General features: G+C 35.1%; 1 protein-coding gene across 12 annotated transcripts in view; it reads right to left on the minus strand.

Annotated features, from left to right (window-relative positions):
• Positions 1-12,201, minus strand: part of LOC121853353 (dedicator of cytokinesis protein 7-like) — a 76,127-nt gene that overhangs the window by 57,829 nt on the left and 6,097 nt on the right. For 10 of the 12 annotated variants that reach the window (XM_042347458.1, XM_042347440.1, XM_042347432.1 and 7 more), the window contains exons 6-13: positions 11,871-12,134; positions 11,513-11,650; positions 11,110-11,275; positions 10,423-10,613; positions 9,681-9,858; positions 7,677-7,709; positions 1,750-1,875; positions 980-1,260 (exon numbers count right to left, since the gene is read on the minus strand). In XM_042347458.1, the coding sequence (XP_042203392.1) occupies positions 980-1,260; positions 1,750-1,875; positions 7,677-7,709; positions 9,681-9,858; positions 10,423-10,613; positions 11,110-11,275; positions 11,513-11,650; positions 11,871-12,134 (1,377 nt within the window). The remainder of the gene's footprint in view (positions 1-979; positions 1,261-1,749; positions 1,876-7,676; positions 7,710-9,680; positions 9,859-10,422; positions 10,614-11,109; positions 11,276-11,512; positions 11,651-11,870; positions 12,135-12,201) is intronic. The other 2 variants (XM_042347503.1, XM_042347444.1) reach the window with 1 other exon arrangement.

Below are 12,201 nucleotides of genomic sequence, written 5' to 3' on the forward strand. Positions count from 1 at the left end.
TATTATTCATCATCTACTAAAAATACAGTAACAGCATTTAACAGTATGCAAATAAGGATATGCTGAATTATTTAATTTTTTTTTGTAACATTTGTGAAGCCTTTTCCTATTATAAAACAGAGTCCTGGCCAGACTCAAGAACAAATATAGTACACACACATTAACTCTCCCTTTATTCATTATCAGTAAACCATTCTTCCTTTAGTAAAACATGAGGTGAGAACCTGACAAGCAACTAAACAGCATGAGATGTGTTTATTATGCCAATAAACTCGTTTCAAAACTACTAAACTTCAACTGTGTTTTCTGGCATTTTTCACCTTTGTTGCTAGTCTTCATGTGTGTTCTAATTTGCACTTCCCTTCCACCAGGTCGCATCACCCATTAGTGTCATATTCTTTCCCATAAACACTCATGATGCACTGTTGCTTCCCTTATATCTACCCCCTTCACTTCTAGTGCATACTTAACCCCATCCTTTCATCTACAGTAAATCCAGTTAAAATCAAGAAGGTTCTGAACATATTCATTATAGACATAAATTCAAGATAGAAATAACTCAAAGTACAGTACTGGGGAAAATAGGGGTCTGTTACAAGCCTAACCAACATTAACATACAAAGTGCAGGGATAAATTATGCTGGCCATATACTGTATTGAGTGGAGAAGCCATAAAAGTGTTATATTAATCACAAAACCCACTTAGTATCCCAAGAGCAGATATAAACATAACATCAGAACAAAGAACATCAACCCAGCCACGACTTGGATACTTATTCATTAATGGTTCACTCATTTAATATATTATTATTTTATTAATATCATTACAACTTTACATGTTAAAAAAGTTCCATGTTCAACAACCAACTACTTTATTCTGTTAAGCTGAAATAAATGTAAACCACTCTGATAGCCCAGGTAATTAATTTAACAGTTACTAAAGACACAAAGAGACACGATGTAATGTTCCCCTACTTACAGTGTAGCCAACAGGGGTCTCAATGGTTTTCTCCTCATTTTTCTTCTGACATGAGATATGATAAAAGGTAAATAGAATATGATGTTGGTCCCCAAGTACTGGTGGCAATTTAATCTTGAACTCATCATAAAAATCTGGTGACTTGTTGTGGTAGGTGACAGCAGTGTGAACTTCTGTGGTATATTCTGGACAAGAGGATTTACCAAAGATGACTGACATGGCTGCTTGTTCCTCTTCCCCAGCCATGAACTGGATTTTGACAGCAATGTTGCGCGCAGAACCTATGTACGGTGATACAGATTTAACATTTTATCTTCATTTGTAAGTTTAGGAATAAAAGGGTTGTCAAGACACATGAGTGCAGAAATCATGTATAACAGTGTAGCTTTTGCCTGTGTATTTTGTATTAATTCTTAACCACTTGAGATATTGTTTATATACCAGCTCCATCTACAAGCAGGCTGAATCAATGTATATTTGTATAATGATTTTAATGAACAAACAAATATTTATCATTGTCAGAACATGGAAACTAACCTAGAATAATATGTATTTCACAGAGGTAGAATAATAAATAACATGCCAGCAACACAATATGAAGGCGTATGACTCAACGTGTTATGTATTACTTGCCCCCAAAAATTAATTCTTATATACAGTATATATCACACACACACACACATGCACGCACACACGCATGCGCACAAGCGTGCACACACGCACACACACACACACACATATATGAGAGATATGACAATAAAATTTTTCACCTGGTCTGTTGTTGAAGTTGAGATCCCTTGGAGATACAAACAGAAGGTTCCTGTAGAAGTAATGCGGAACAAAGATATCTCTGGGTGGGAATTCCACAACTTCTTTGATGGGACGACACTTTTCATCTACAGTTGAAAGAGAGATAGGAAACAAAAACATTTATATATATACCCTGTATTTATCCTAATTAACGCAGAAGGATCACAAACCAGAAGAAATACACACACATTTTTTCTTTCATGCACTGTCAATAATTATCATACTGCTGCAAAACATGTATTGGGTAGTGGTACTGTATTCTCCTTCCACAACAAGGCCACAATTCTGGTTTACCCTTTTTGCTTCACAAGAGCTACCATCTTCCATCAGCATTTACTTTCCCCAAAGGCATTCATCCCCATGTTCTTCACTCACTCACACATTATTCCTTATTGAATGCTCATTCCTCTCACTTCTAGTACAACCTTGAAGCATTCCACTTTCCTTCCTTCCTATCTATAAATAATAATTTTTTTTTTACCAATCCTTTACATTCCAATCTCTCAATACCAATATGGTATTTCCCTATCACACATGCAGACCCTGAGCCAATCTCTGCCCAACATTTTTCACACCCACATCTTATTTCTGAATTTCTTATTCTATTCATCCTATTTACCTCACATACTACTTCCAAGCAATTTATTTCTGTTGCCTAAAATCTGCTCCTTCCTAGTACAGTACATGGTTCACACCAATTCACTAAGTCTGGCCTAACAAATCCCCATAAGAACCCTATCCCGCTTTTTTTTAACAACATTTTCTCTCTCTCTCTATGTATCTTATTCCACATGTTACCATCTCTCCTTCCCCCCTACTCTGCAGTTCAACTCATCAGTCATTATATTCTTGCTCTGGTCACGTCCACTCCCAGATATCTGAAACACTCCATTTTTCTCCAATTAATATTCTTTCAAGTTATCATATATTTCTCCCTGTCTCCCTTCTTGAATTATTTCCATCACTCTACGTAGTTCACATTCACTAACCAATTTCTCCCAGTACAAACTCTTCCAAACACATACCCCAACACCTGCCATTTTTTTCACAAATTTCCCCACAAGAATTATCAAAGTCTCCTGCAAAAAAACAGCTGACTTGCCTCATGCCAGTATTCACATTGTAGTATTATTTACAATCTTGCTCTATCTTTCTTACTACTCCATCCATAAAACTACTATATAGAAACAACTGAGTTGATATTATACAGTATATCCTTTATGTAGGCCTACTGTCACTGGGTGCTAAGTTCCTTCTTCCAGAAACTCTTGACAAATGTTTCATTTTCCACACCTTATGAAGATTAGGAATCCCTCACTTATTTCAGTGATGATAACACCTTAATGCTAAATTGAGGTGTTAGGTTAAATTATAATATGTTAGGTTAGATGATGTGAGTTACATTATGTTAGTTACATTATGTTGTGTTAGGTAAGATTATGTTATATTAGTTTATGTTAGGTTAGATTGTGTTATGTTAGGTTTGATTAGGTTAACATTAGGGTATTTAATCATGCAGTGAAATAAGTAGAGGTTTTAAATCTTCTTGAGATCCCATTTTCTTTATGCTGGAAAACATTTTCCCAAACAAACGTTTTCCATATTTTCCCACATTGTTTTTCATAATTTCCAAACAGTCTACCTCATAGTTTTTATAAAAAAATTAAATAAATAATAATATAAATCAGTCCCCTGCATACTGTACTAAGTTCTCATTATCTAATATCTATTATATTTCTTTCTGGTGGAGTCCCCATATACGATAACCTTCACCTGCATAAGAAGGCCAATTGGACTCTCTTGGCTAACCCCCCCAAAAAAAAATCCTTAAAAACATAAGAATATATTAAGCACAATTAAAAAACACTGTTTACAAATTCCTCCCTTTTTGGGATGGGATCTATTATATTCAGTATATAAAGCATACATAATAACACATTCTCAACATTATATAAAAAAAACTTCAAGTACTGGTAGCCATATAAAAAATACAATTCAATGAGATGTTCTGAATTCCTGAACAGTTTTTGTAACATAAATACATCAGATACACCATGCATAAAAGAGAAAAGCTCTATAGTATTCTATGGATAGCACAAAATTATTCTTATTAGAGTTAGTAAAACTGTATAACTATTCTACACTTATTCTGTTAGTTCAAAACATATTTACAAAATCATGCAAACATAAAACATCTCTAAAATAAGATAAGCAAACTACACTCCAAATTTTCTCTCTGTTCACAATAAATAAACAGCATGATAACAACAGCTTAACTAAACACCATTTTTAAAAAACAATGTTCAGCAGTCAGACTTGGCTATACTGTACAGCAATGGCAGAGGTTCATACAAACTCTTATCTCTTACTGTTCTAATTAGTGTTTGGCCATGTTACATTCTTAACCCTTTCGGTGTGCAATTAAGATTTAGCCTGCATGCAAAAATAAATAAAAAAAATAAAAATACTGTAATAATAAAAAAATAAAGCCCCCCCTTTATTTCTAGCTTAAATTTAGTAATACAGAAAGAAACCAGTGAATTTTTCAAGAAAAAAAAAATTATAGCAAAATAATATCATATTATTAACTGCCTAACACAAGTGTGATGGACAGGCATGATGAATGTGTGACAATGGAAAAATAATAAAAAACAAAGAAAATTATAACAAATCATATACAGTCTCTCCTAAACTTACGACAACCCGGACATAAAATGTTTTTCACATTACGTATTTTCAAGTTCCGAAACGTTTTTGTCATAATGTGACCCCGAACAACAGCATGGGCCGGGCTTCCTCGTGGTGTACAGCATCCACGCCATAGCCGCACAGTTGGTGTTTGGCCGTCGTTGTTGTTGTTAGTGATCGCGCTGTGTACTGACAAATTTTTTTTTTCTAATTCCCTTTAAAATGACTGGCAAGCATAAAAGTGAGAGTTCTCGTGGTGCTGAGAAGAAAAAGAGACAGTCAATTACTTTTGAGATGAAAATGAAAATAATAATGCAATATGAAAATGGAATAACCGTAACACCCATTTCACGCGACCTTGGCTTCTCTCACCCGACGATATCAACGATTTTGAAGGACAAGGAACGAATTCGTGAGGTAGTGAAAGGATCAGCACCTATAAAGGGAACAATGATAACGAAAAAAAGACAAGGTCCTCTTCATGAGATGGAAAAATTACTTGTGATGTGGATGGAAGATCAGCTGCAAAAGTGTGCATCCTTAAGACTTCTAACCATACAGGCTAAGGCAAGAAGCCTTTTCGAAAGCCTGAAAGAGCAGGCAGGAGATGAGTGCGACCAAAACTTCACAGCAAGTCATGGGTGGTTCCAAAGGTTTAAGAAACGTTACAGTTTGCACAGTGCAAAGGTGAGTGGAGATGCAGCAAGTGCATAAGCTTTTGAGGAGGAGCTAGATAGTGTCATTGTGGAGGGAAATTATTTGCCTGAGCAAATATTTAATGTGGATGAAACTGGCTTAATCTGGAAGGGCATGCCAGAACGAACATACATCCACAAAGAGGCGAAAACCATGCCGGGATTCAAGGCATTCAAGGACCGAATCACACTTCTGTTGGGGGGGAATGTAGCTCGTTTCAAGGTAAAACCCTTCATGATATATCATTCAGAGAACCCAAGGGCTTTTAAAAATGTCAGCAAGCACACACTGCCAGTGTTTTATCGCAGTAATAAGAAAGCATGGATGACCCTAGCACTGCTTGAGGATTGGTTCCTATGTTGTTTCATTCCACGAGCCAAGGAGCATTGTCTGCAACAAGGGGTTGCATTCAAGATTTTATTAATTTTAGATAATGCTCCAGGACATCCACTACACCTTGATGACCTGAACCCTGATGTTAAGGTAGTCTACCTTCCACCTAACACTACCTCTATCATCTAGCCCATGGATCAAGGTGCTATTGCTGCTTTTAAAGCATATTATTTACGTACAACCTTCGCTCAGGTTAATGAAGGTGAGAAAACGCTCAGAGTTTTGGAAGGACTACAAAATTTTGCAATGTACAAAGACCATAGCTGCAGCATGGGATGAGGTTACAGGTCAGTGCATGAATGGAATATGGAAAAAGGTCCTGAAAAGATATGTGAACAGTTTCTAAGGATTTGATGAAGATGAAGCAATTTCTGAGATTAGTAACAAGATAGTGCAGATGGGTCAACAGCTGGAGTTAGAAATTGATAATGAAGATGTTGAGCAGTTGGTGGAAAGTGTAGCAGAAAAGTAACAAGGATCTTACTGAACTGGATGCACAGAAAATTGCAGAGGAAGAAGAGACAAAATGTAGAAGAACCGGCACCCCCCAAAAAGTTTTCAGTGAAACAAATGGCAGAGGCATTTACTACTATTAATAAGGGGATGAAAATGTTTGAAGAAATGGATCAAAATGTTGAACATTTTGCAAAAGTTGACAGACTGATCCAAGATGCACTTGCTTGCTACAGGGAGATTTACAATGAAAAGAAAAGGCAAACTGTTCAGTCTAAATTGGACATATTTTTTAAGAAGTCCCCCCACTGCTGTCTCCTCACGCCCCACCAGTGCTGCCTCTTCACTCCCTAAAGATGATCCAATACCTTCAACAAGCAAGTATGTTAGCCTGTCTGAAGAAAGCGAACTTGATGACCCACCCAGCCCTGTCTCCTCCTTTGCTTCATCCAATTAATGTAGTCTACATGCTTAATTAAAAAATTATTGAGGCCCTGTGTGCATTCAGCTGACTACATTAAAGGTAAGTGCACAGTAACACTTTATTCATTTTTCATTATTGAATGCTTTTACTGTACTGTATTTCATTTTAGAATTTCTATGTAATATTTTCGCTTTTTCGACTTACGACCTGGTCGTCAGGACGGAACCCTGTCGTAAGTCGAGGAGAGACTGTATTTTACATTTATTTACAATAAAAAAAATCAGTATGGGCTGTACTCACCATTTTGCATGGTGAGTGTGTGGTGAGGTGGTGATGTGATGTGGGAGATATGGTCATATAGTATTAGCAACAAGAGCATATTTAAGGCCTCTGAACAGCTGAAGAATGAGTCAATAAGCCCAGGAACATAACGTTGACCACTCGAGAGCTTAGAATATTGGTGGAGAAATTCAAGAATCTTAAAGAGGATTTGCTCACCGATCTAGAAAGGGCCACAATACTGGCTCAGAACACTGAATAGGTTAAAGTGGCATGGTTAAGATACCAATTCATTACTGTAACATCAGCAACATCCAGGAACACTTGGATTCAATGCCATAAAGTGACCATATTTTTAGGCTAAAGACACTATGAAAACTTCAATTCTATTCGGCTGTAAGTGTTATCCCCATACTGTATGACAACATACAGTACATGACTGTATCATATCATTTATTAAGACTGCTGATTTGGTCAGGCATTCTCTATGTATCATTTAAATTTTCTTTTATGTCCCAAGGAATGTTTGGGAGTAGTCACGAAAGCTGTTGCAAGCATTTTTTAGAGAGAAAAATAATAAATTCTTCTTGTCCATTAAGAAGGAAAAGGAGTTGCAGTAAAATCCTATTTAAAGATGTGGACTGTTGTTCATGCTATGGTGTAGTGGAATGGCCACATCCCATCCAGTCCATAACACAAAATCAAGTTACAATATACATACTGTAATTTACAGAAAAGTGTTTCTGAGAGGATTTCTAGTAAGCACTGACAAAATTTTTAATTTATTAAATTATGGAAACAAAACAAACCAAGCAAGGTGGTACAATTATGAAATTATTAACACCTACAAAGAAACACTTTTCAAAGCACCACATAGTTGTGAGACAAGAAGGAGCAGGCATGAAGCATCTACATGCAAGTTTAACTAGGCATTTTGAGCAATAACTGACTTACACTCCTTGTCTTCCTCCTCCTCTGTCTCCTCTGCTGCAATAGGGTTAAATTCAGATAGAAATATTCGTTGACATTACTTGAGAACTATATTTATTATCATAATTCTTCATCAAATGATCAACTTCATAACCTGACCAATATTCTCAAGTTATGACAAAGAATACCAATGTGTTAATATGTTAGATTCTACATGAAACAAAAGAAAATGTTATTAAAGATTTGTATTCCTGTGGTAATGCACATTAACATATTAGTCCATCTGAATTGTTTTAAATTAGAAACCCTGCATTATATCAAAGCCTTAGATCCAGTAAGCTGACTATTACTGAAAATGTGAAGAAGTTTATGCATTGCCAGAAGTGATTCCCCAAAATCATTCAACATTATAACACAAGCTGTAGAAGGTAAGAATATCCATGTCTTGCTGGAAACAGACCCTAAACCTAAGAGTTCAAGAGGATCTCTTATATGGTTCCATATTAATCATTTACACAAGATTATTCCATTTTCTCTCAAACCAATCTAATCTAACGAATAGACTAATAAAGAATAATTAAAAATCATTTATCTAACACTCTACCACAATCTTCATCCAAGATGTTAACATCTGTTCCCATATCCAATATGTTTATCACATGCAAATAATTCCCCAAATAATTTGGTTCCTGACCAATTCCATACTGTTTGTGATGAAGGATAAACATTAATACTGTATTCAAAGTACAGTAGTTAAAAAATTATATATGCTGCCTTATTGAGCAAGTAGACAAATTACAAGAGGAAAAAAAGTTTAAATGTTTTAAAATAAGCCTAACTCTTTTTTCCAATTCAAGCTTATGACCTCTAAGTCATGATGGTATAAAGGAAGTCAAATTCAATAAACAGGCTTAGTGGGTTATGTGCAATACATTCAGCCAGGTGTTAGGCCATAAAGAATATTAGAATCTCAGTCTTATTGCATTACCCAATTACAATTCACTATTGCACGGACCAATTAACATGACAAGATAAACCATATATAAATTTCATCATACCTAAGGCATTTAATTTTCCATGCAGTTATTAGCAAGACATAACTGCCATCATAGATACAGTGTGATCACAGCCTAAAACTAAGCACCAAACTAACTACTGTATACCCATGATAGCTCTCCTGCACTCGAATAATGAGACTATGTAATCTTGAATAAAGTCACAAATAACTGCGCATATCTATACATTTAGTGACACACGATTTTTTTATTGCTTTGAAAATTTATTAACTTCTTTTTCTTTAACAGTCTGCCATCTGATGACTTGAAATCTTGATACACTGGCTACTCAGCAGGTTTATACATGAGTCAGCTCACATGGCCCTCAAATAACTTTCACAGACAAAGTTGATTATGCATATTTTCCCAATTTATTAAAACAAGTGCAAAATCTTACGTGCATATGATAACACAGATGATAACTAACTAAAAAATAAATCCACTAGTACACAAGAATTCTATACCCATTATCCAGGCTTAGATACTGCATATGAGAAGCCATCACCTTCTACCTATTATGCACTAAGTTCTAGAAAATATGTAGAGACAATGAAAGCAATCATTTAGCTAGAAGTATCCTACCCCATTCAATTCCACCATAACCCAACCTCAAAACCTTAAGCCTTGTCTAACCTGACCAAACCCACTCTAACTTAATCTCTCTATCAAAAATTAAGCTAAATCAACCAAGCCCATCTCCAATCACATTTGGGTATTTAATGGTTAACTTTTTATTCAAATCGTTACATGTGAATTAAATGAATTTCCAGCTGTAACTTAGTTTTTAATTCAATCTTTGCACACACACACACGTTTGAGAACCTTCCTCGATCACATATCTCTAATTGTCAACATCAGGAATTATGACTTATTATTAAGCAAACTACTCAAGATTTTACTGAGTACATATTGTTACTGTGAGTACCAAAAAATTTTCAAAACAAAACAGATTTAGCTGCAACACTTCACATACCTGGATAAGGATGAAGTTTATCAAGTTCTGGCGTGAGACAGTACTTGGGTTGGTCACGCACTGGTGATATGTCTAACTTGAGCAAACCTGGCAAACATTTTTTCTTTAACTGATTTGATGGACGCTTGAGATCAGCCAAGAACTTATACAGATCATCATCACGTAATTTATCCCCTTCCTGAAAAATAAACTCACATGGTAAGATTACACAGAGAGATGGGTTTAGTAACACTCTATAATTCTAAACATGCACTATTTTATGACCTGTGTGGCATGTATAGTAAAGTACTGTATCACAATAAAGGGTCTGGGATACAGAAGTGGGTAATTTCAGTTACTGGTGCAATACGTACTGTTGGGCAGTGTTTGTATATTAACTTTAATATTATTATTCAAATGTACAGTACTACTTTTCTGAGACTTCCATTACCCTATATACAGTGAACCACATTATATCCTCCAGGGTAAATAATTTCAGAGAATGTTTTTATACCTGTATATAAATAACCAGGGATGTACACAATGCTGAACACATACTGTACAGTACTCAAAGACAAAACAAATGGCCACTGTGACATGTATCCCTACAATTCTTAATGTTATTGGTACAGTATAAGTGCAGAAGAATGTGATTTTATAAATATGACTAAAGTTAACTTTAAATATAGTATTTTCAAAGACAGCTTTGGGAATGCTGGACCTGGGAGGTGTGAGTGTACAAGAATACTAAAAACACATTTACCTGCTTGAAAAATGATGATACAGTAAGAGTGACAGGACGAAATGAATCAAGACAAGCACCAAACTCCTCAGGCGACCAACTACGTCTCTTCTCACTGAAACTTCTTCTCTCTAATGACCCTCTCCTTGTAAGTGATCCAGAGCCACCTTTTCTCTTAAGCTCGTCATAGCTAGACGAACTCTGCTTCCGATCTAAAGAGATATGATAATGTATAATTAACGGAAAGAAATATGTAAGTTACAGTACAGTACTCATTATCAACCCCTCCTCAACTGACTTTCTCTTTTTCAAAGTAAATAATTGTGTTGGAGTTTCCTTGTGTCATCCTATTACAGACACTTTAGAAAACTAAAACAATTATTAAATAAAACTTCTAGTCTTTAGGTGTGAATTAATGTTCATGAATCATCACACACCACCATTTTTTGCTGAAATTCTTAAAATTGTTGGTTAATGAATATTTTCTCATGTTGTGTAATATCTAATACAGTATACTGTATCGTGTTTACAAAACATTTGAATACTGTACCATATTAAAATGTCAATTTATGAGCTTTGTTAATCATTACCTTATTACAGTACATACTAAAAACATAGAAATTACTCACTTACTAAGAAGATAATAATGAAAAAATATATAAATAAAGAATAAAAAGATCTAAAAACTAGAGAAAGTAGTCATCTCACCAAGACTGTTTGACCCCGAAGGTTCTCTTTCGGGAGCATTTTCACGGTCTCCATGAACACCTGTAAAAATGTTCATGAGGTTGATTGCAGTCCATGCTAAAGGCATACGATACTTCCCAAGTCGTTCACAGCAAGCTACGGCTGCAGATTTCAACTTCTCTCGGTTCTATACAGGTATATGAAATAAAAAAAATACCAATTACTGTAAAATTCATATTAATGAATTTCAAATAAAAAATATATAAATTTATACAAGAAATGTAAACCTTGAGATTCTTATTATCAAACATACACACACATGAATGTACCAGTAACTAAAAATTCCAAGTCAGAATTTAAAAATTAAATACAGCAATCTCATTTTTTGACAAACTATTATTCTATATACTGTACTAAGACTGACCGCATCATCCTTCATGTATGGCCCCACCACATCACTAATATCACCCTGCAAGACTTTCTCGAGACGCACAACAAGAAACAAGTCACTAGATGGATAAGTGATGTCAAAAATACATGTGCGACTTAAAGTTGAAATATCCTGGAAAAGATAAGAAGGTTACACAATTTTTTTTGAGCTTAAATTATATTCCAAAACATAAAAATAAAAGAGGAATATATTCAATATATTCTTTTATGCATTTAATTTTTATAATAGACTATGATAATAAATGGCAACTACATTTAATGATAACTATACATCTCTTGCCTAAGTTGAACGTGAGCTTACACTGTACACTAAACTTAGGTACATTACCAACCTGATATGGAATATGGGATGTCAACATTCTCTTCAGCGGTTCTGGGTTCATATCAAAACAAAAATTCTCCGAAATTTTCTTTTTATCTCTGAGGTCATACAGGGCCATAGTAGCAAATATTGGCTCTATTTCCAGCTCAAGGCGGAGATTTATACACTTGACCTGAATGCGATGACCTGAATGTGGCATTGGTACATCTGGGTACAGGCGACGCTCTATCATGTCTTCTTCATCTTGAGGAGGATACAGCACAAACATGGAATCCTGAAGAAAGAGATTCACTCAAATATTATCAAATCTACTCAACAAATACAATTAAAAATGTGCAGGA

Source organism: Homarus americanus, unplaced genomic scaffold (assembly GCF_018991925.1).
Source record: "Homarus americanus isolate GMGI-L3 unplaced genomic scaffold, GMGI_Hamer_2.0 scaffold50564, whole genome shotgun sequence".
NCBI lineage: Eukaryota > Metazoa > Arthropoda > Malacostraca > Decapoda > Nephropidae > Homarus > Homarus americanus.